This window comes from Scatophagus argus, chromosome 11 (genome assembly GCF_020382885.2).
Source record: "Scatophagus argus isolate fScaArg1 chromosome 11, fScaArg1.pri, whole genome shotgun sequence".
Taxonomy (NCBI): domain Eukaryota; kingdom Metazoa; phylum Chordata; class Actinopteri; family Scatophagidae; genus Scatophagus; species Scatophagus argus.
Window position 1 is genome coordinate 7477383 of NC_058503.1, and position 24853 is coordinate 7502235.

General features: G+C 42.6%; 2 protein-coding genes across 17 annotated transcripts in view; both read left to right on the top strand.

The window, feature by feature from the left end:
* The window catches only part of lmo7a (LIM domain 7a), a 47374-nt gene that overhangs the window by 17953 nt on the left and 4568 nt on the right, over window positions 1-24853 (top strand). For 10 of the 16 annotated variants that reach the window (XM_046403315.1, XM_046403328.1, XM_046403319.1 and 7 more), the window contains 20 exons: window positions 4741-4771; window positions 6189-6302; window positions 7292-7514; window positions 8240-8489; window positions 12983-13012; window positions 13838-13952; window positions 14824-14969; window positions 15417-16068; window positions 16277-16540; window positions 16963-17077; window positions 18545-18706; window positions 19598-19767; window positions 19882-19945; window positions 20223-20279; window positions 20603-20644; window positions 21445-21470; window positions 22097-22204; window positions 23521-23607; window positions 24119-24570; window positions 24792-24848. In XM_046403315.1, the coding sequence (XP_046259271.1) occupies window positions 4741-4771; window positions 6189-6302; window positions 7292-7514; window positions 8240-8489; window positions 12983-13012; window positions 13838-13952; window positions 14824-14969; window positions 15417-16068; window positions 16277-16540; window positions 16963-17077; window positions 18545-18706; window positions 19598-19767; window positions 19882-19945; window positions 20223-20279; window positions 20603-20644; window positions 21445-21470; window positions 22097-22204; window positions 23521-23607; window positions 24119-24570; window positions 24792-24848 (3165 nt within the window). The remainder of the gene's footprint in view (window positions 1-4740; window positions 4772-6188; window positions 6303-7291; window positions 7515-8239; window positions 8490-12982; window positions 13013-13837; window positions 13953-14823; window positions 14970-15416; window positions 16069-16276; window positions 16541-16962; window positions 17078-18544; window positions 18707-19597; window positions 19768-19881; window positions 19946-20222; window positions 20280-20602; window positions 20645-21444; window positions 21471-22096; window positions 22205-23520; window positions 23608-24118; window positions 24571-24791; window positions 24849-24853) is intronic. The other 6 variants (XM_046403320.1, XM_046403325.1, XM_046403322.1 and 3 more) reach the window with 5 other exon arrangements.
* Window positions 10401-12202, top strand: LOC124066684 (LIM domain only protein 7-like). The gene has a single exon (XM_046403331.1). It carries the CDS (start codon window positions 10732-10734, stop codon window positions 11578-11580), a length of 849 nt encoding a protein of 282 aa, XP_046259287.1. The 5' UTR covers window positions 10401-10731; the 3' UTR covers window positions 11581-12202.

Here is a 24853-nt window from a genome sequence, read left to right on the forward strand (position 1 = left end):
AGAGAAAGTCAGCTCATTGTTTTAGCTGCCTGGCTCACAACTTCACTGTTTTGGTTCTGTTTTTGTTGTTTTCAAATATATCGATGTTGTGTTCATAGTTTGTTTATGTTGCCTCCAAGTGGCTAAAGTACATTTTAATGGAACATTTTTGGGTACTTTTACAACTCCAATTCTTAAAATTTTGGGATGCTGTGTAAAACATGAACATCACAGAATGTGATTATTTGCTAATCCTCTTGATATTATAGTTGAGCACAACAACGACACTATATTTAATGTATTTTCTCACCAGCTTCATTGTTTTTTGTAAATATCTGCGTATTCTGAATTTAATGTCAGCAACATTTTTCAAAATAGTTGGGACAAGGACTGGGAAAGTTGTATATTGGTCAAAAAACACCTGTTTGGAGTATTGCGCAGGTAAACAGGTTCCTTGGTTACAAGTGATGTTATCATGAATGGGTATGAAAGGTACATCCACAAAAGGTTCAGTCGTCCACAAGCAATGATGGGGTGAGGCTCATCACTTCATGAAAAGACATGATTGCATGAAGCATATTCCCACCCGGACTCAGGAACATTTTGTAAAATCATTGTCAGTAAACACAGCTTGTTTGCAAACTATTGCATTCAGTTTTTATTTAAGCTTTACACAGCATTCCAACCATTTTGTTTTTTCCTGCTGAGGTAAGAGTAAAGAGTCTGCGACCATGGGTCCAGCTTTTGCTCTGTGACCTTAAAATAACTGACAAACCTCCCCCACTGAGAGGAGTCCAAAGTCTCACTCGTTGCCACCATTTCATTAAGCAAATTATTGACAAGGGTAGACTCTTTTACAAACCAAAAAAGGAAACTGTAAGACAAATCAAAATTCTTTTTGTTTTGGGGAATGAGGAGTGGCTGCATGGTGTGATTACGTTATTTGTATTATGCAATGGCATCCCTGGCTGTAGATCAAACCAAATGTTTGAACTACCTGAAGGAATGTGTTGTTTCCCAGTGATATTTGGACTAACTACACAGCTTGTTATCAGAATTTGTTCACCACCAAATGTAATGTTGTCCCTTATGCCATTTGTGTACTGTTGTTTATGTAGTTTAAGTTATGGCAAGGGTCCAGTAAAGTTAAGCGTATATAACAACGAAGTGCCCCGTGTGTTAGTATTTCGGGTGTGGCTCACTGAGCTGGCACTTCATGCTCTGGTTCCGTGGTTTAATATATGGCACTGCCGTCACTGCTTGTTGCGTTGTTGTGTGAACTGTGGGCAGATTGTGAAACCAAAGCCAGTGATGATGATGAAAGGCCAATAAAGTTTCTGCCCCATGGACACAGCCCTGGCAATAAAAGGCCAATACAAGGGTTATATTTGTGCTCTGTAGTTGACTTGGGGAGAGAAATACCAGCCTCACCCCGTTCCCTCGCCCACAGAGGCTGCAGTGTCTCTGATAAGTATGACACAATGATGCCCAACACATCCACGTCTCACCCACAGCTCCTCTATTCGAGTCCTCTATTCAAACTCTCCTTGCATGTGTCTAATTTTTTCAGGGATCCTGATGCATGACAGCATCTGGTGTGTCCTTTAAATCCAAAGTATTTTCTTAGAATGATAGAGCACAGATGAAGGATGTTTTTTTTTTTGGTGTTGAATGCTGCAGAACAAGTGATCTTCATTGCAGAGGTACGCTTCTGATCACCCATTAATTTAAGGCTTTGGTACTGGGTTTGTTTGTCTTTTGAATGTTATTGTCTCAACGAAGCAGAGCTGTTTTTGATCTTGTTGGTGGCTGCACATGGATTGAAACCCATCCTCAGTTCAGTCCATGCAGAGCTTCCACCTGCCAGAGATCTAAACATAATTTGGTTTCAATTGCAGCACAGAAAAGTAATTGAGTGAATTGGAGAGATCATTTACTTTAGTTCATGTTAGTTATTTGTCTGACATTTGAATAGTGGCTTATGTTTCGTCCATTGTACGTTTTTTTTTCTGTCTGGTTTGTATTGGCAGAACATACTGTTTGACTTGCTCAAGTGAAATGAAATTAATTTATTTTCTGTTTTGACACATAATGTCACACACAGTTTTGTCACAGTTTCACAGGATGAAACTCAAACAGGTTAATAAAATATTATCGCTCAGAAACCTGTCTTGTTATCAAGTTAATGTAATTGTGTAGCTGTCTGATATTGTCCGCCTGTTTTGCATTGTGTGGTTAATGATTGTCAAACATACAGTAAGTGTCTAACTTCCACAAGTATTGTCTTGTATCTTCACACTACTACTCGAAGTTGAAAGAAGAAGGATGTCTCCAGCTGGTGGAAGTTGTCTCTCACCCACTGACCTCAGCGAGAGAGTAGTGATGTGAAAGTCTGTGTGAGCATGTAGAGGTCGAGGCTTATGGCTGATTGGTAGAAGTGATGACAGGTTCTAGTTAATTTGTCAAGCTGTCAAATTAACTGGAACTGGAGCTCTAAGATCTATTTCTTGTCTGATAGGTGTGAGCTAAGTTGTTTGACTTTCTGTACTGAGGCTTTTTTTTCTTTCCTTTTTTTTTTTTACCTGTACCATAAGAAACAAACCTAAGATGGATATCTAACAGAACATTTTCACATCTAGGCAGGACCAAAAAAGACGCAATTTAATTTGTATGCCACCTGTTTGACATGATGTATCGGTTTTCTAGTTAAATGTAAGAAGAATGTGGTTACACAAGTTACATAAACACAAATGGCTTCCTTCCCCTTTGAGTACAATAAATACCAGAACCCCAATGTGATTATTTTAACTGATAATACTACTTTACAGAAGCTATTCATAGCTTGTACTCTGTGCAGGACTTATGTGTGACTGGCGTATGATTGTGCTCAGTCATATGAACGCTCAGCTGATTCTACAGCAAAGTCCTGAGGCTGTGGAGGCCTGAAAATAGCCCTTATGTATTTTTTCCTTTGTTCATCTATTACCACTAGCTATAAATGACCATTACGAGAAGCAGTGTGGTTGTAGTTTTGGTATACAGCTTCATTTTTCTGGACCTGGCTTCCACTGCTATAATCTTAGACTTTGTGACTGTGTTCCAAGCCACACAAAAGAGGGCATTTTTTCACCGGCCTCTTTTATTGGGCGTATAAATTTCCAATATGCCAAATTGGTAAACGTCCATTCAGTTTTCACCAGTGGCAAATAAGAATGTTGGAAACCCATGGTGTGAGATGACTCATACTGGTGAAGTACTCAGGTCGTTTACTTAAGCAAAAGAACCAGGGCAGCAATGTAAACATATTCTAATCACAGGTAAAAGTTTTTCATTCAAAATTTTACTTTACTAAGTACAGCAGTGTTATGAGGCTGAAAGAGAATGAGGAGGACAGGTGGTCAGTCACTCTGTATCTGCTGGATGTGTAAATAAGCAACTGATTGCCAACAAATATCAACAAATCACAATATCAACTTAGATCATGTGGTCAGTTCATTCACAACATTCACAACTATTAAAAGTATAAGTCACTATTCCACAAGAAACTGACTCTTGTAGTTAGCTAGCCAAGGTGGAGTTATATTTAAATACTCCCTGTGCAGTAGTTTAGTTCAGTGGCTCCAAGGGGGTCACAAGATAAATCTGGTTAGTAATGAGATGATTAATGTGGCAGGAGTGGAGAAAAACAAAACAAGGTCTGCTTCTCAAATTTATCTTTGGACTTTCCTAATAATACGACCTTTGGCCAGTCAGCTGTCCCCATCTAAGCAGTGGTCCTGCTTTTAAAGAAAAAATGATGTGTTTAATTATACCTCCTCACTTTTCCTCCCACCGGAACCCAAGCAGCTTATATGAACCTGAACATGTTTGACTGACAGGAAGTGCTATGCATGCATTACATTCTCTGCAGGTGCATTGGTTACATTGCACGCTTCAAAGGAGCTGTAAGAAATCCAAGCGCTCCTGGGTAGAGAGGCATGTGTGACTATTGTATTACTACAGGATAGCAGGAATGTGTAGCATGCACTGGGGATGTGAAGCAGACTGTATATCTTCCTCTGTCACCATTATGCTTACTGTGTGTACTGTAGCCTGTTCATTTACCTCTCTGATTTACCTCTCTGAATAGACTGCAGTCTACATAGGTGACAGATACATAGAGTACATAAGTAAAAGGTAATGTCTTGTAGGCTGAGGCTGAGCTTTGTGTGCTTTCACAAGAGCAAGGCTGAGCTGACATTTTCCAGGGAAAGTGATTTACTGACTGCCAGGTCAACTGTCAAACCCCTGAAATATGACTGAAATTTTGCATGACCTGGGTAGCATGCTTAGGGCTTTGTTGTACCAACAGTAAAGCCTTGTTTGGTATTCACATGTTAAATTAGCAGTTAGTAGTTTTGTCATTATTTGAAATCAGAGGCAAAAAAAAAAATCTTTTGTGTCCTAATAAACTTTAACGCAGTGTTTTTACAGCTGCTTGATTTTGTGATTAGTGGAAAAAGAGAAACACACACATAACAGTTTAGTTTATTGCTTGCAATGATTTTTTTTTTCCCTGAAATGTGTGTTTGTTTTTCTCCCAGCCTTTGTGTTGATGTATGAGAGAGAGTGAGTGATGGGCTGGCAATAGTCTGGATTGTGCTCTCACTTTCCAGCTCTTTCACTGCCCAAAACAGAGACCAGACAAGCATGCCCTCTGTTCCTTTATTGTTATTTTCTCTCTCACACACACACCTCTGTTTTCTGCTCTTTCTCTCCCAGGCATCAAGAGACCAACAGGAGGCTGAAAAATGTGAGTGAAAAAATATAAGTGATGGCTTTTGTTTTTCTCTCTGAGTACTTGATTTGTTGGCTTCTCATTCGGCAATAATAAGAAGTAAAACTTAACTTGGCATCAGTTAACATCATGTTTAGGCAACACTGGAGAGTCCCTTAAAGGGTAACTCCGCCATTTTTATGCATTAAAGTTTGTTTACTGATGTTATTGCATATAAAAAAGGTGGAGGTTGCTGCACAAAATTTGATAAATTACCTTAATTGAGGCAGGTGCGGGTGAGTGAACTTATGCAACAAGCGCCTCATCTCTGCTTAAGGTTACATTGACCGCTTCTAGCATAACAAACCCACATCTCTGCATTGCGTTGTGGTTAACGTAGGCGCCAGGTTTTCACAATCACAATACATGAAGTAAAAAAGATAGCTCTGCTTCTCATGCATCTATTTTGAGATTTTTTTTAAGCCGACCATCGTGAGCCCAACAGTAGAATCTTAAATAAGTGAAGTACTCTGTTATATCTTTATAGTCCCTTAAACATTTCATGGCATCATTAACATGAGATAAGAAGAAGTAAGAAGAGATAATGTTTGGTGTGGCATGTCACCTTCATAGGTCAGACAATTAAATACGGTGACATCAAATTTAGCTGTATTGCTTACACTCAGTATTTCTGGGGCATTTTTGTGACAGAAAATAAGAGGAGGAAAAATTAGGGAGAGGACGGACAACAAGGATCCACATCCAGAAACAGCTTCTTAAACCTTTAGGCCACCAGGATGCCTCTACACATGTTGAAATGAGAACAATTAGTTCCAACAAGACCCTAAGATGTTAAAAGGCAGACTCTAAACATTTAACACAAAATTAGTTTATCCTCAAATTAGTCACAGACAAAATTTTAGATGTAAGTCATTAAAGTAAGAGATGCAAGTGTTGATGTTGTAATATCAAGATGTAATATTACTCATATGTTTTGATTTTAATTTTCAAGTGCAAGTGATAGCACAGAATTTCACATCTCAGCTTCATCATGTTTGATCATCCTTTTTTTCTGCATGTGGCTGCTGTAAACTCCAGCTATAATAACAATCTAGTAACTTTCATAACATAAAACCAAAGTGCTGACATGTCACTTTGAACCGTATCATGTGTAGTAGGGGACCATCATTGTTGATGTAGGAATGATTGTTTGCTTTAGTGCAGCACATTTACCTGTCCGGCCCTATTAATGCACACACAAACAGCAGCAGAGTATTCTGGATGAGCCTGGAAATGGGAGCATGGCACTTGTGTTAGTGCAGGGCTGCAGCCATCGTAACAATTGCCTGCTTCAGCACTGCACAGAACATTCATCAGTTAGGGTAAAGGTATAGCTAGAATCTGATGTATTCTCTGTGTATGGTTTCTGTAATAACTATTTTTTTCTCTTCAGGTGTTGATCACCATTTACTGGCTGGGTAGAAGAGCTCAGAGTGACCGTTTCTATGATGGACCTTACCTGAATTTTAAGGCGTTCGAGGGATTATTGGGCACAGCGCTGTACAAGGTACGTCTCTCCAAGTTGGTATTTGTTCTATTGTGCACTCTGAGCTGTTTTATCTGCCCTGCTATGAAACAAGAACTTAATGCTCTTGTGGAAACCAGAAATAGCATGAACGAAAACCTCTTTTACAACCACTGCTCAGTGCGTGTCTGCATCCTGCCCGGTATGTAGACCATGTGTGGAAGAATGACCGTTAAAGGCCAGGGGGCCTCAGACTGGTGACCGCTAAAACCAAAGCTACGTCAAGTCATAAATGACCTGACCCTCCGACTCAGCTATTTTAATCTTGTTTACAGTGCTGCACACAGTTCGCATAGTTTTGCATGTGAAATTTGCTGCTTCTTTTGTCAAAGAAGCCCTTGCCCATCTTAGTGTTGAATTTGGCACTTTGCTTCCACATAGATTTATCCCTGATGGTGGTGTCGAGGGCCTCTATAATTCAACTGACTACAGGGATTTTCAGTAATAGCAGTTGGTTATCTCGTTTCTTGTACATTTAGCTATGATAATCCGGGTTCAGTGGCGTGGGGTTAGGCTGGGTTTAGTTTGTGGTTTTCTATTGTCTGGTAGAGTTCGGTGGATTACAGATCAGAAAATCATTTTCTTTTTAAAGTGGCTGACAAGTTTCTGCTTGTCTGCAGCCACGCTGGTTAACGTGGCTCCAGGGCTTGCTTATATGTTTACATGCAATAACACTGTCTTCATGGCAGTAAACACAGTCATCAAGGCTACACGCAACATGGCACAGTTTGTTTTGACCAAGATTGCAGTGAACAGAAAACAATGAGGTTATTCCAGTTAACTGCAGCATGCGTCGCCCCTCGTGGATAGGAGTGTATGTTTACACGAAGTGAGTCTGCAAGGATGAGAGGCCAAGGCAGTACAGACTTCACACTACCTGGGGGATCTCTCACACACCACACACACAGCGAAGCTAAATGTTGTAATTATCTGACTGTGTGTGTGTGTGTGTGTTTGGGTGCATATGAAAGGCTCTGCAGGAAACGTCCAGTCAGAAAGGCAACAACGTCAGGGACAGCGGTTTTGGTGATAGCTGGTACTCGGAGAGAGAGGAACTCCACCATCTAAGAGGAGAAGGAGGAGGAGGAGGAGGAGGCAAACACAAAAGAGACGACTCCCTAGACAGCTTGGACTCTTTGGGCTCTCGACCCCACAGCATCTCGTCTGACACCACTCTTAAAGGCAGCAGTGAGGGTAGGAGCTGTTAAGTCATTTACATCATTCATAATCAGACATATCTGCTATTGTGACAAAACCTGTGAGAGCTCCCTTTTTTTCTTTTTTGCACATCTAAAGAGCATGTTTTTTTTTTTATTTCTCTCATTGTTTTTTGTGTCATTTTAGATGGCCTCCCACACACTAACAGTGTTCAGACTTTTTCAAGTTGTGTCCCTGCATGAGTATTTAGAATTTAGTTAATCTTCAAATATTTGTGAACAGGGAAAATATGCAGCATCAAAGCCAGAAAGTCACTTTCCGTTTGTGAAAACAAATGCCTACTGCCATCTAGTGGTAGGCTTTTGAAAGTGAATATTTTCAGTGGAAATTCACCCCAAGGAATCCTTAGAGAAGGAGCTGTTAAACCGTATATCAGTGCTAAAGCCTATGATCTTGTTTCATGACTCAAGTGCAGCATGCTTTGAGAGAGTGAAGTGCTGTCAGGGCCTCGATTGCCCCCCCAAAGAGAGGGCAGTGAGACATTCCACAGCCATCCACACCGGCTTGTAAATGAGAAGGCCTCTCTTCCCCACCCTGCACCCCTCTGTTACTCCTCCAACATCACGCCAAAACATACAACAGGCTGCCTTCACTCTTTTCTCTGCTTTCCCCTCTCTTCCATTTCTTCTCCCAGTGTCTTCATTTAAATGTGTCTTACACCTGTTTGTACTCCCTCCTCTCCTGTTCTGCCTGTGCTCCAGGTTGTTGCAGTGACACTGAGGCAGATTCTCTCTTCAGAATGGCTGACAGCAAGGACAATATCACTTACCGCCGGTCGGTATCCATCACACCCAAGTCCAGCACCCCTTTTAACCAGTTCCTGCCCACTAAAGACAAACCCTCAGGCTACGTCCCTGCTCCACTGAGGAAGAAACGAGCCGAACGCAATGAGGACAATCGGCGCAGCTGGGCCAATGCCACATACGCAGAGGATGAAGGCACGCTCACCAGGTATGGCGGTCTGCACTTTGATATGTTTGAAGGTGCTGTTTTCTTATCTCAGCTAATTTGTTATTCCCTTTATTTCCTTCTCAAAAGAAAGCACAGGGTGATCTAAAAGTGTTGTATTCACACCCGAATCCTTGGTTTGTGCTTCAAATTCCTGAAGTTTAAATGATCTCCTCTCCCATCACTGTTGGTCTTTGTGATCCTTGTGTTGTCTGCGAATGGTCAATGGTGGTGTGTTCTGGTGTTTCATTCTGCTTTGCTGTGGGATGGCGACAGCAGTGAAGGAAGGCTTTCCTCTGACTGCTACAGCAACAGTCAGATTGTCCACAGCCTGCCTGCAGCTCATCTGCAGTGGGCCTACGAGTATGAAAGTGGCAGCGACTCGGATACAGATCGGCCAGACCCTGACCTTGTTCTGGATGACCTGGCCAGTAGACGCTTCCAGAGTCCCTCCCCAGCTCCTCCCACCAACTTCGCAGTGCCCATCAGTCCCCTGGCAGCAGGACAGGCATCTGGGGGTAGAGGGGGCCCCTGGCCTAAGGTCACTATGACTCCCAGTGTTACCCCACAACAAAATGTGACCTTCCTCAGGTCAGAGAACACGAAGCAGCAATGTGATTTTGATGTGCCTGCCTCAAGAGAGCAAACTAGAACGCTTCTCTTACCCTCAGTTTGCATGGTTAATTGTAACCATGAGCAACATCTTTGGTTGTAGTATGCTGCCCCTAACAAGTCTTCAGTTTGTTGGTTTCTGTTTGATTTGTTTCAGAAGCATGTTCTTATTTGCTCCCGTCCAATTTTATGAGCTTGGAGGAATGATTTGATTTGGCAACATCACTCTTCAAATCAATCTACTTTACAGTTTGGTTTTGAGCTTGCATTGGTTTGCTAATCCTTGCGTCATCTCATTTGATCATGCTGTTGTGCTCGAGGAATATGCTCCTGTTTGCGTGGCTGGCGTGCTGTACTGCAGCTGAAAGGTTCTTTTGACACGTGTGATTGGCTGTCTCTCCTGAGCAGCAGCAGGATCAGCAGTGGGGAAATGAAGCCCCCAAAGCATGGCAATGTGAGGGTGGACCACCGCCGACTCGTGTCCACTGACAGCCTGTTCAGGGAGATGTACGATGACTCTGAGGATGAGGATGATGAGGTGGGCTATGCTGACCCCATCCAAGATGATCTCTACACACGCAAGATGGGCATTAAACCCCAGCCTGCTGGCAATGAATCTCATGACAAGTTCTTACCAAAGTTCTGGACCCCCGAAGAAGATGTTCATGTACAGAAGATCAAACTGGGCTCTCAGAGGAGACCCTGGTACAAGAAGATGCAAGGCTTCAGGTGTGTGAGGGCGATGAGCATAATATGTAATTCTCTCATATATACACACATTTTCAATTACTGTATACTATAAATTTTACAGAGTAGCAACATCATAGATAAAATGTATTCCCTGCTTCATGCATAATCTTTTCTTCCTTTCCTACCTTTGGATTTTGCGATAACTTTAATTATCACTGATGACATTATAACTTTTAACATCCTAACAAAATTTGGTGTTCTGTCATTCATTGCATTTTCTGTATAGATTTCTCCCACTTATTTTTCTTTCTCTTTCTCTGCCACTGCCTCCCATCTGTCCCTTTTGCCCTCTTTCTGCTTCTGTCCCTTTTCCTTGGTCCATTCTGCTGTCCCCGCCTGTAGCCATAAGAGGTCGGGCTCTTCGTCAGATGATTCAGACTGTGACATCAGTCCTTGGCTCTCCTCTGCTCCCTCCCCCTCCAGCACCTCTCCCTCTCACCCTCACACACTCGAGGCCTCGGCTCACACCACCCTTGTTGTGGGGAAAAGGTCGATACAGCTGCACGATTGTGAAAATGAAGGAATGTTTTAGAGCATCTGGATTTTGTAGGAGAAAAGTAACTGACTGTTGTTGGGGCTGAATTTCTGATGAGCTACTTTCTAATATACTCATAGTAAAAACACAGTCAAGCTACTAAAGATTGCCTTAATACCCTTTATAAAGTAGTGTGCCTGCACTGACCTTCGTAGTTGAAAATAGGCTGTGCCTCAACATTATCCTATTTTTGTTACAGCATATTCTAGTCAAGACTGTACTTTTTTATAGTACCTAGTATTGCAAATAGTGTGTAGCAGAGTGATTATAATTGAAATCAACTATCACCTCTATGGATGCCTCATTTATCTTTCCTCCTTTTCTTGCTCTTCGATCCAGTTCACATGCATGCACTCATCACCTCTCTGTCCTTTTCTCTCCTTTTGCCCACCCTGCAGTCCTCATGTCCAAGCACACACACCCCCGCAGCTCCCTAAGATAGAGCCCCCTCTATTAGAGACCCCCCCTTTGGTGTTTCCACCCGTGGACCCCACCTCAGGTCCCAGACTGGTGAAATGTGAGAGGTGGCCCCTATTTGGGCGCCAAGACCCCCGGGAGCCCCCAGACCCTGTTGATTATGAGAGCATTTTTCCTGACTTGGAGAATGATGACATGTTTGCCAGGAGAACCCTGGCCTTCCAGGCCAACACAGACTTGGCTATGATAAAGACTCCACCAAAACATCGTCTCTACTCATCTGAACCACAACTCAACATCGTGACTCAACAACACGGCCGTGGCTGCACAGAGGAGAGCGATTTCCCAGATATCGAAAAGGACGATGTAGTTTATCGTAAGGAGAAAACCGAGCAGGCTCAGCAGCAACGGCCACTCTCAGGAGCCCCTGACAACTATGCCCCAATGCCCATCCCAGAGCCGTGGGGTCTGCCTCCTGATCTCAAAGCCAGACTCCTGTGCCCCCCGTGTCCTCTGACCCAGGAGACAACGGCAAATAAAAATCAGGTTGACAGCAAGACACGTCCTAAAACGGATGACATGCTTGTCAGGAAACTTGGACTTTGCTCTGAGGACAGCCTGAGCACACTGAGAGGCCCATCAGCCAATCAGATGACACCCTCTGTACCTTCTTCCTGCAGCGAAGGGGACCTGCAGAAATGGCAGGCTATCAGAGAGGCCAGTCAACTAAGATATAAGAAGAGGCTTATGGTGGAGAGGCTGGCTGCTCTAAAGTTGTAAAAACAAAATGGTGCAGCAGTGCCTGTTTTTCCTTTTTACTTTGCAGACTTTTCTTTTGTGTTTTTATTGTAAGTGCCATTTCAGTCTGATGGTGAAGTGGTCTAGACTGCTTGTTGTTTCAACTTGTAAATGATCGGTCTGAAGATCACTGTCATAGGTGGGTGTTCTATCAAATTAAGCGCTTGTTTATGAACTCATAGGTGCCTTCAGCATTCACTGGGTCAGTTTTGAGTTTTTCAACACAAACTGTAATGTAGGAGCAACAATACTTCAGGACATTTTCTTGTATTAGATGTGTGTCGTTACGGTAACAAAAAACTGGGATGAAAAACCTTATAACATTTATGTCAGGCCATTGTTGATGGTTTTCTGCATGATGGTGAAATGGTTAATTTTGCACATGGTATATAAATGCTGAGTGGAAGGCTATTGAACATATTGCTGGTGTGTTTTTGAAGAGTATTTTTTGAACAAAACAACAGAAACCTCCAACATCCTCCCTCGGTACTTCATGAGCATTGATAAACAGACCCGAATCCTGCATTTGATTTTGGTTTTAATTTTCCATCTAACTTGGCTGTGAATGGGGAAAATATTTAAGCTCAATAAAGAAAATAAGAGACTTCATGACCTTGTGATGGAATGCATTGAACTGGTCTTTTGTTGACCTCATCTAACACGTACAGACATGGATCTGACCAGAGAACAGTCTTGTTTTCCTCAGCAGAGAACTTCACACTGATATGTAAAACTTAAAGTGCAGCAGCAAGAGTGCGTGGAAAGGTTCAAGCTTGCGTAATATCCAAACATACTGTCGTGAACACACTGACAGCACCAAGCGGGGCAATTACATGTAGTCTTGTCTGTCGAGCCAACATGAAAGCCTATAGAAATTCCCCACATCTCTGAAAGAAGATGCAACTCGTGGACTCCATAGCAACCTAAACACAAATCTGTACTCTAGTGTTTACACTTGAACAGACAAATACAAGCACGCACAAAGCCACCATTTAACCTGAGTCAAGGCCATCTGGATTTGCTTCACTTCCATGTGTAAAGTCATGTTTCCAGTGACATCATCTTGGAGTCTCCAGAAAGGCAGCATTGTTTAAAGATGCATGTCTACACATCTCCTCAGCCACATGTCAAGCAAAGGATAATGGGATACTGTGCTATAAGCTTACTATATACACACATTAAACTCTAATCTCCTCAGTGTATGAAGTGAAAACCAGCAGAATCATTTTTAGCTGTGTGTTTACGTGCATTTGGAGCCCATCACCTGAGGATGAACTGGTCTCAGAGTCACTAATTGGCATCAAGTTCTTCACCAAACTCCCCCGTTGAAGGCCCTTGTACAGAAATGTGACTTTGTTGTCTGTGGTTTTCTCTGGTTTCCTAGACAGCACCAAATGCAAGAGAGTATCGACGGGTGAGTTGATACGGGCTCCCAGGAATGTGGCACGTTTGCGTTTGCTCTGGCCTCTTACAGTTGCACCTCGCTGCCCTCTGCTTTTGTGCTGCAGTTCTCACCCTCTAGCTGCTAAATGCTGACACACAACACAGAGTATTGTACGGCACAGGGCCAAGTTCAGTGTGGTGGATGGGTGGGGATGGGGGTCCGATGCTCCACAAAGCTCTACTGACAAAGCAACAAAGTGAAAAGATACATACAATAGCAATACGCTGGGTCATCTACCGAACCTGTAGTGTTTCCCAGTGAGAGTTCTGACTGAGCACTGGCCTAAGCACCCTGATAGCAATATGAGAGACATGTAAACGTGAACGGGTAAGTGGAAAAAAGAGCACATTTTCTTCTAAAGGCTGTGAGCTTTGAGTGACTTTGCTTGTTTTGCATGATAAGGAGGGCTGTGATACACATTACTAACCGAGCGTACATCACTCCACAGTTTTCTGTGGTTGACCCGTGTGCTGTGTTTGCAAACTAACACTTGGTCACAGGTTAAAGGTCAAAGTAATAAGTAAGCATCAGTGCCAAATGTTTGGATGGTGCAAGGTGGCATTTATTTTAACTGTATGAATTTTGGATGTATGCATTTTTTTCTTCAGCTCGTTTGACATAATTGTGAGATCTGTTGCATGCATACATGGAGTGGAGTAAATTTTGCTCTCTTTTTTTTTTTACATTGTGGAAAGCTTCTCCCAGGATACGCAAACTAAACATCCCCTAACACTGATGCGCAGTGTCCTTCTTTTCTTTTCTTTTTTTTTTAATATTTCTGCTTTCTTTCCCCAGGAGTAAATCAACAAGCGATATCCTGGTCGACCCCAGCATCATCCGGCAGGTTCGCTACGAAGAGCTGCAGAGGTATCGTGAGCAGATAAAGCAGAGTGAGGACACGTGGCAAGATGTGAGTATGACCAGTATACGTACCACACACTAATCCTGGAGGATGTCTGTTTGCTCCCCACCATTCTTGTTATACGAGTCAAGACAAGCTCACTCCGGCTTGATAACAGAAGTTGGGGGTGAGCACATGATCTGCGGGATCTGTGCGGCAAGCAGGAGAGCAGGTGTTGTGGTGCAGTGTGTGGCCACAGGGTGAAAAGAGAGCTGTTGAGATAAAACCCATAGGTGGAGGCAGACCCTGGCTGGTGCAGCACTGCCCTCTGGCTATGGTCTGTCCTCATTTCCAAGTCACAGTGTTTGTGGCAGGAAATATCACATACTGTTAATATGCATGATACAATTAATGTGAAATAATGTTGTGATGTAATAGAGACAGCTGATGTAAGACAGAGACCTTAAATTGAAAAATTACTGAGTTTGATCCATAATATATTGACTTGAGGGTACAAGTTATTCCTAGGAAAATCATTTTCAGAGGACAGTGGTGTTCCACTTTTAAACACCAGGGATTCATTACGTGCTCATACTTAGGTATAAAAATTGAGAGTAATAAAACATCATCCACATGTGACAGTGCTGTGTGTTGTTAGCAGTCTGATTGGAGAAATGGCAAAATAATGGAGTCCTAAAGAGGCTTTTAGGTCACGCAGTGCCCAATACACAGGGGAGGTGAGCCGGGAGGAGCCTACAGCACACAAATAGAACACCTTCAAATGTAGTCCTTTCTTTTTGCGTCTTTCTCCCTCCTTCTCAACTTCACTCCCCTCAGCTGAACAGTTAGCCATGCAGTACAACCAGTCTGTTTTATCTAGATCTGAGATGAATTGTTAGGAAATGGCACATGAGGTGGTCTGGGCTTACTTTTGCTGCAGGACCTGAGCAAATGGAAGAACCGGCGCAGGAGTGTCAACTCTGATATAGTGAAGAAGAAAGAGGAAAGGGAGAAGATAGAGCAAATCACATATTGCGGCGACAGCAACAGAAGGTCTAAGACCTTCAAGGAGATGCAAGAAGAGAGGTAAGGGAAAACACACCTGATCAGGTGCTTTTGATTTGGATTAGTCAAAATGGTATTGTTGCATTTCATACCACAACATTTTTATTTTTATTTTCTTTTGGCTAAAGTAGTATAAGAGAAAGTGTGTATGAGAAATTTTGCAGTATTACACTGTTAGACTTCAGGATTATTTGTGTACGAGTGAATGAGGAGACTCCTTGTAACTGTGCCTTCATTCAGTGTGAAAGTGTAATCTAATCATGCTTTATAACCTGCCCCCTCTTCTCTTTACCCTCCTCTTTTCAACCTGTGCTCCTCTTTCTATTTTTTCCTCCCTGTCTCTTGTCTCTTTCATCCCCATAAATCACTACTCTTTCCATCCTCCTCTTTAATTTTACTCCTCACTGTCCTTTTTTTCTGTTTACTTCTGTATCTCATCCCCATTCTTTTCTTTTCTCCAATCCACAGAGAAAATAAAGGTCGTTTCAACTCTTTCTCTTACCTGGATGAGGAGGACAGCGTATTTACGAAACCTGTCATTTCCCCACGTAGCCGGACCCTTCCTGCCAGGAGCTACACTATTGACACTCCTTGCTATTCCTCTGACCCCTGCAAGCCTTCTCCAAAAGAGGACGAACCCCCTGCTGCTTACCCAGCTACTGGCAGGGCCGCTTCCCCTCCCACCTCACAGGAAGCTGACATTGTGGACCATCCTACGGGCAGTGACGCCACAAAAATCACTCCAGCCAACCACAGGTCTTTACACAGATCCCAGTCTCCAGCAGCTGGATCTGTACAGAATCCAGTCTCAGAAAACACTAGCACAGTCAAGACAGAAGAGACCACAAACATTTTGTCCTCTTCTAGCTCCGTGCCCAAGCCAAGGCGCCCATTGTCGGGCATACAGGCTGAGGTGGAGGCCCCTTCCTCTGGTTCCCTGTATAAACAACACACACAGCTCAGCTCAATGGAACCCAAGCCTCCCGAGGTGTCTCGGGTTTCTGCCTCCCTCCCCAGGAGCTACCAGAGATCGGATAGCTCACGTCTAACCTCAGTTGTCACGCCGAGGCCCTTTGGGACCCAACCGTCTCGCATCACCTCACTTCCCCGAGCCTTTACAGTGAGTACTACATAATTGTACAACTAAATATAAACTACCAGTGCTGCACAAGGGGCTGGAGGAGACAGTGTTTGTTTGGCAGAGGAATTTTTGCATTGTCATTTAAAGGTCTTTTACAGATCTCAACAGCCCTGTCTTATTTAAGTTGATTATACGTTCTCTTGTTCTTAAGACTCAAACTCTGACAATCTACTTTCATCTTGGACAGATGGATGACACTCATAAGCGTGTCAATGGCGACGCTGATGTTTCTAAGAAGTCGTCCGTGCCTAACCGCTATCAGCAGTTCATGACCTCTGAGGATGAGGCTTGCTCCCAGTCAAGCTCGGCCCAAAGCACTGAAGATGAGGAGGAGGAAAAAGTTGAGAACACAGACAAGAGCATCACCTCTAATCGGAGTGTCTCACTTGTCCCTTCTTTGGTCAAAAGTGAAGCCCCAGTCAGTCCTGCTCCGGCTAAAGGCGTCAGCCAGGTACTCAAGTTTGCTACTGGTGGCAAAATAGACCAACGTGCATACTGAGGGAAGCATAATGCGTGTGTATTATCAGAATCGGAATTCTTTTATTTATCCCTGAAGGGAAATTCTTAAAATATACGCTTCTTATTTAATACTAACAACATGAACAGTCACTGAATGTATTGTTAGGTTTTTGTGTAAATAATAATCACTAAATTAAATTGAAAGTTCATTGCAAGTTAATGAATAGCAACATGTTGGCATTTATTCTTCCCTTTAAATAATTGATGTAAGTTTTTGTGCCAAAACAGGTCTGCACACACTCAGACACAACCTGACGTGCTGATCTCTTCATTTCTGCTCTCAAAACTGTTTTGTCTGCATGTGTAATTGTTGAGGTTCATCTTTGCTCACCTGTGTTGGTGTTTGGTTTCCAGGAGAACTGCTGCGAGATGCGTATCAGCCTGAACCAGAAGCCCAACAGCAGCAAAGACTTTGGCTTCCAGGCGGCCTGGGACTCAACAGGCGCTCGAGTCACATCCGTCCAGCCAGGTAAGAACAGAGACAGCTCAGAAGGAATACCTTGAAACAAATAGACTGAGGATTGTATGGGAGGGGCTTTATTTACCATCCTATATAATGTGTGCTGGTTAGCCAAACTGGCACCCTGTAAAGTCCCCGTGGTTAAACCCAGCGGGAAAAGATGAATTTGTCACATCTCACTCTCACTTAAGCTGACCAGTATATCCACAGATACAGTACAGTGGCAGCATTGGAAATAATTGCACAGGTCGTGTTATAATGTATAACCAAGCATGGCTGGTTGGTTGTTAGCACGGTTTTGAGTCCATTGCTGTGGTGCCAGACCTATGTAGGGCAGCATCTATCTGGGTCACATCTGCTGGGCCTGAGCCTCCCTTTCTGCTGAGATTTTCCCACCTTTGCAGCATCTTATGTAATTCAGCTAATGTTTCAGTAGCATAATACTAGTAATTCTCACTCCACATCAACACACGAACTCTGGCTTTGTCACACCAGTGTTCCTTGTGTAGTTTTGCTCACTATAGTTATTCAATGCATGTGTCAGTCTTTCACTTCTGTATTTGTAAGGACAACACACATTTTTCAACATTCCTGTAAATGTGCCACTGTTAGCCAGCTGGTTAATTTTCAGCTGCCTATGGGGAGATGTTCTCTCACCAGTGTTTGAGTTAGATGCCAAAGTGACAACAAGAGCAACAAAATTAGCATGCATATACCGTACAGCACAAGTCACGCAGAGCAGCAGGAAGAAGCAAAACGCTGAACTGACGTGCAGTGACCACATCCACTGTTGAGCATATGCAGCCATACAATGCAGTACAGAGCGTAAATGAGCAGTGCTGTTATTAACCACATTGTGTACACATCACCCAAGCAGAGCAGGTACATATAAAGTCATAATTAAAAAAATATTCATACCACATAATTAGATAGTATTAAATATGCAATATGTGGTCTGTCTTGTTCTCACTTGTCAGTGGTGAAAAATGTTGAAGGAAGCAGTTTTTGAGCATTGTTTAATATCTGTCACATCCAGTATATGATGAAATGTATGCATGCACTTTCACATTAAACAATACAGATTATAAATTTAGACCTCTTTCATAGCAAAATAACGTGTTGATGAAATTGTCCTTGTCAGAACACTCAAAACAAAGCCTTTGTAACAGTTTCTCTTTGCTCAGAACCAAAATTGTTATTTTAACTTGATGCTTTTAAACCAGTGCATTTCAAAAGATTCCTATGTCAAACCACAAACCTAAAAGCATGGCAATTTTTTTGTTGTTGCTACAGTGATGAATTACTTATCCTTAAATGCTATATGTTTAAGATCCTACTGGTGAAAATGAAAACTGTCATTCATCATAGTCAGTCCTCACAACTCTTATGAGTTCAGCAACCTGTGACAATCAACCAAGTCACCAACCAGCCAAGTCTCTATCTGCTGCTACGGACATGTTCCTCTGTCTGCTGCAGGAAGTCAGGCTGAGATGTGCCAGCTTCAGGCCGGAGACGAGGTGTTGACGGTGAACAGGCACCAGGTGGCAGAAATGAGCTACACAGACTGGAAGTCCTGCATGGAGGAGGCTCTGCAGGAGGGCAGACTGGTCATGGATATACGCCGTCATGGCAAGAACAGTGAGTCATTAGAACACTGTGTGTGTGTGTGTGAGTGTGTGTATGTGTGTGTGTGTGTGAGAGAGAGAGAGAGAACAGGAGATTGAACTTTAAGGGTTGCATTCCTGGATGACAGTAGTGTTTACGCTGCTTGCGTTACTAAACAGATTTGACAATTTTAATTGGTCCATAAACTATTGTGAAATCATCCATGAATGATTTCATGACAGCTGGTGACAGACCCGTAACTTTTTTTCTCATCTGATGAGTGAAGACTGTTATTGCGTTGACCCCGGTGTTTTTTGTTTCTACATTTTTTCCTGTGTACATTTTTTGCCCTGTTTTTCCATATTGTTTTCTTTCCCCTTTTATTTCTACTGGTTGTTTCTTCTTTCTTCTGATTTTATGTCTCATCAGCATTCCTCTCTATATCCATGCGGTGTTTTCCTTGTGGAGAACTAACCCAGCTCATGTCCACAGTTCTCTGAGTGTGCTGTTTTCACAGTGTTGGCATAACAGGCTTACTTATTCCAACTACACCAGTGTCACCTTACAAGAATAATAAACCACCCAGAGTAGCTCACTTGAACTAACACACAGTTCTTGTTGAAATAGTTTAGTGAAGCTTCGGTGGTTGTGAGCCGGTTAGAAACACTGTGTGGGTTTGTGAAAGCTTTAATAGGCTGCATGGCTGGGGAAGGTGGTTTCTCTGTCACCCCCTGCTGCTCTCTATAATAACACTATAACAGCAACTCCTGCTTTGTAGTGGTCTTCATGTAAATAAATTCTTTGTCAAATGTTGGGTTTCACATATACAGAACAACTACAATGCACAAAGACATGGTCATGGAAAATGTGGTTTTATGCGCAAACACGCATTCCATTTTTTTCCATTGCATTGTCTGCATGCAGACTGGAACAGAGATCCACCTTCCCTGCCATTTAAAAGCCATAAGACCATCAATCTTACCAGTACGGATCATCCAATACTTCTAGGTTCTGCTGACGCAAACACTATCAACTCCAGCCTGGATTTCACCTCACTGGTGCCACCCAAAGAGGGCCCCACCCACCCAGTCATCGTAAGTGACCCAGAATCACTCAAGTCGACTCGGGTTTGATCAGGTTTTATTCCTGTGTTGTTCCCGACTGAGTGCCTCTTTAATGAGCGTATACCCTGCCATGTCCTCCTGCAGGATGGGGCTTCAAATGGAGTTAATGGAGGTTTCCGTGAGGAGTCGGTGATCATGAGGAACAAAGGTAAAGAGCAGAGCACACAATCAGAAAGGTTAAGAGCACTGGGTAGAAACACACACCAGTAGGGGGTGTCATTTTGGTAACTAGAAACATATTATAATAAACATTGGACTATTGTGGATACGTTTCTTGACATTGAGTGATTGTGATACATCTTAAACAAAATCCTCTGTATGTGTAATTCATAGTATTAGTATTACAAGGTGGTATATGCCCAAGTGAAACTTGTTTCTCTCCTCTGCTGTTCCTCACTGTATCCTGTTTTCCTTTTCTCATGTAGAGTCAGAAACCATATCTTTGAAAAACTTAAAACGGAGGTCAGAGTTTTTTGAAAAAGGTAAAAAAGAAAAAAGAAAATAAAAAATCTGTTGCCTGTCTCTGGGCTGGTTGGCTCTTAATGATAGTGACATCTATGTAATCTGGTGGCTGGGTTCTCTGTGCTTTTGTCTCACTGAATTCCTCAGATTTCCAAGGGACTTGTTCCTTATCCTTCACAGCCTCATGCACAATTGATAAGTGGCCTATTATCAATTGATTATGAGCTGTCAGGATTAACATTCCTCCATGGCTCTGTTTTGGGGCCATTTCCTTTTTATTTCTCCGACAGTCTTGTCTGGCATCAGAGCTTAACCCTTGTGCTGTGACCCTTCCCTCCTTCAGGTGGCTCAGGTTCCAGTGTCAGTGCGCTGGTCTACCTCTGTGGTAAACAGGGCTGAGTGTGCAGTGACCTCCTAACTTTCGCTTGGTACACCCTGGGAAGCTGACATGCTATTTAAACTTTAAGTTCAGTCAAATTTATAGCTTTTATTTTTATCATTCATATATTATATATGTATGTATATTTATTATATACTTTATTTTTTTACGTCCCATGAAATAGAAAAAAACAGTCCATGTATTAAACCATCATGTTTACACCCGAATGCTGGACAGCATGTCACACCAGAGTACCAACCACAAATACAAATCTCTGAACGTTGTGTTTGTGGTATTTTTTTAATGGTGTCCAGGTTGAACACATGGTTGCACTTTTCACTTTGCTGCGCATGAAGTTTAAAGTATTCCTGCTGCTCTCTTGGCATGCATTTATTGAGCTGTATGTTAGTCTTTCAGACTGGCTTGTCTTGGGTGTGTCTTATGCATGCTGCTTAAATGCTGTTTTGCGTTCAGTTTGTTTGATCTTGTCCTCACAATCAGTTAATTGATTTTCCTATTCAAGGCTGGCACAAGTGGGTGATCTTGAATTGAGAGAATCAATAAGTCATAGTGGGTGAAATTTGATCTTTGTTGCTTGGGGCTTGTTGAAAACAAAGTTAACTGTTGGGGTTTTAAGTGTCATTTTCAATGATGAATTGGTGCTTGACATAACAGTCAAGCTGAAACTTTAATAAGCCTGTCATCTTTGCATCACTATGATATACAGCCCCGAGGTTAGCTTTTATACTATTGCTCTGCCTGTGCATGCCAGAAGCATTGACTGGATTATTTTCTTTCTTTTCAAGGAGGATCAGAGTCTGCAATGCCAGATGTGAGTAGTATTATCAGTGCATAAAGGACACTTTTTTCCTGTTGTATTTGCCCCATAGAATTACAACACCTTTGTACAACAGGTACAACTGCTGTACAAAGCCCAGACCCATTATTATGAATCTAACATTGACTGGATTGTTACCTTGCCTCTAAGCTTTTAAGTCACACAATTACTCAACCAGGTTTGCAGCTTTCATTTTGATGAATCTTTTGAAAATGGAGAAGTCAAATACGAAAGGATAAATTGAGTTCTTTGTTGTGCCAATTATAATTAGGTTAAATTGCATTTTGAGAGAAAATTGTGACTTCAGGCTGAATAGATCGCATTAGCGTGACCTGACAGTACCCCAAAGTCATTTGTGGCAAGATTTCATACAGTTTAAGGCTGATGTGATGCAGTACCTTAGTGTTCATTACAGGTCTAATAGTTGAGTCATTCCCAGAATGTACACAGGAGTAATTGCAGTATCAAGTTTTACTCTATAAGCATCAGGTAGAGGTAGAAGTAGAGTGCAGGTAGGGATGCAATAGCTAGTAAACTCCAGGTGTACCAGCTATAATTGGACAGTTACATGTCTGCTAAATTGAATGTAAGTTCATTCATATTGTCTGTCTTTTCTGCAGATACCTGTTCCTGCCATCACTCCGTCCGCCAGCCGCTGGTCTTGGGACCCAGAAGAGGAGCGCAAGAGACAAGAGAAATGGCAGAAGGAGCAGGAGCGCCTCCTACAGGTACATAAAGGCACACTGGTGTAGTGGTGACATTAATCTACAATATATTACAAATACTGCCTTCAGAAGGGTTATAATGCCTAGTTATTGTTGAAACAGTTTCATAGAGGTGTTGATTCTGTAGCTTGTGGTGCTGTTCAGTGTTACTGAAACTGAGAAATTTCACAGTTGAAGCAACAGGTAGGTAAAAAAAACAAAATGCAATTTTGTTAGTTTACTATTAGATACTATTAAAGTCATAAAAATAGATAAATAGAATAGCAAGTCTCAGAAAAAAATGAATAAAATTCTGTGTCTGTGTTTATACCTTTGCTTTCATTGCATTTTACAATAAGTTCTTCCTAAGCCTAGGAGCCCACTGCAAAGTGTACCAAAATCACACAATATTAACAAAATACATATATCTCAATATGATGCATTACAGTTAAACAGCAACTAAAAACTGCACCCACCAAAATGAACATGAAGTTGTATCAACACCTCTCTGAATCAGCTTCAACAAAAACTGAACTAACATAGCTAACATAATCTTCATGAGGGGAGCATTTATTGAAGGGCTGAAAAATTAGCCTGCATTAGTTTTAGCCCTTTGTACTTAGCAAACTGCCATCTAAGTGTATAATGTATCAATAAAAGTGAAAACATCAAATGACGCAATCTCACAATCCATTTAATTTAAAACACCCATCTGGAAATCTGCTGTGTGCACCATCTGACAAAGAGACGATGAACAGAGCTTTAAATGAAGGCCAGGAAGTCCTCACAATCAAAGCAGACTACTAATAGGCTCAAAACAGAAGACTTTACAGAGCGCTCTGGCATCAGAAAGTAAACGATCTGTCAAATATTCAGCTTAAATGCTGTAGAATCCTGTCAAAACTTTTTTTCTGAGGGTCTATTTCTGGATGGAGATCAAAGGTGTCCAAGCTGAGCGTTGTTGTAGCCGGGAAGGCTTGTTACTCCTCCAGTCTTAGTCCCTGTTGGGTACACGGCCTGATTTTTATGATGTGCCAGGGAGACTTCCAGCCCTGGGTGAGCTTTTCAAGCTTTATCAGCCTTCAGGATGGTTAGATAACATGTAGGAACTAGCTGAAAATGATACAGCTATGATATCTATATGGTCTTTGGGTGTCTCCTGGTCTCTTTAGTCTTCCCCACTCCTTTTATGACTTATTTTTTGTGCACTGTACCATTTGGCCATATGTCACTATCACTATTCATTTGTATATGTGTGTGTGTGTGTGTATGCGAGATTGTGTTCATGTGTGTCATTTAATTGGATGACCTCTGATCTCCCTCCCTGTTTTTTCATCCAGGAGAAATATAAACGTGACCAGGAGAAACTGCAGGAGGAGTGGCTCAAAGCTCAGCAGGAGATCTGCGACAGTGAAGACCAACAAGAGGTAACGACAAGTGATTCATTTTGTAGAAATTATGGCTTGATAACTGAAACAGTTTCAGAGTATTAAAAGATGGAAATAAGTTCTGACTCATAGCTCTAAATTATTTAAATGTATCAAAATAGCTTTGATAGTGTTGTTGAGTGAATTAGTTGAAATTATGCAGCAGTTATGTGAGCGCCATGTGACTGGTATTCCTGGGTCCACTACACATAAAAGGAAAGGAGAGCAACACAATGTCTACTTATGTGGAGGTTTACACGTGGAGGACACGCATCATGTGTGACTACACTTACTGTAAAGGCAGAAGGCTTTCCAGCACATAGTTTTGCAACAAAAAAACTTCCCTGTCCATTGGAGTTTCAAAGCACTTGTTGGTTTGTCACCTTAGGGGATGACAGGAGTTTCTTCATTGTTGATGCAGTTCCTCCTGGAGGTAAATGAAAGTTCAGCTTACTTAATTCTATTGTGTGTTAAATACTTCCTCTTTTCTGTTCTTCCTTCTCTCTGGCAGCCCGAGAGCCTGGAGGCAAACAGCCACAATGTGAGTTCACACTCACCCCTCTCTCCCATCAACCAGTCCACCTCTTCTCTGTGGGAGGAGGAAGAGAGAAAGAGGAAGGAGGAGCAGGAGCGCCAAAGGCAGGCAGAGGAGAGGAAGAAGTGGGAAGAGGAGGAGCGGGAGCAGGAGCGGGAGCTGCAGCGTCTCCAGGAGGAGAGGAAGAGGAAAGAGAGGCAGGAGGTGGAGGAGAGGAAGAGGAGGGAGGAGGAGGAGAGGAAGAGGAGGGAGGAGGAAGAGAGGAAGAGGAGGGAGGAGGAAGAGCTGAGATGGCAGAGGAGGAGGGAGGAGGAAGAGCTGAGATGGCAGAGGAGGAGAGAGGAGGAGAGGGAGGAGGAGAGGAGGCGGCAGGAAGCGGCAGAGCAGCAGCGCAGAGAGCGAGAGAGAGCCTTGGAACAGCAGCAGTGGTCAGTAGAGACACTGCTCCTCCTACTATCCTGTGCTGTGCTCGCACTGTACTCACACGCCTCCGTCATCTGTCATGCTGATAATAACACACCACAGTGTGGAACATAACTGCTTTGTTGCCTGTGCATTAACATACTAATGTATTTGCATGTGCTTTGTCCTCCACTTTTGTGCTGTAACCCTCCCCCCGCTTCACTCCATGCACTACTCTTCACCAAAGGGCTGCTGGCTCCCATGGCTTTGCCAGTGTCCAGCCTCCACTGTCCTTTACAGACAGGTTAG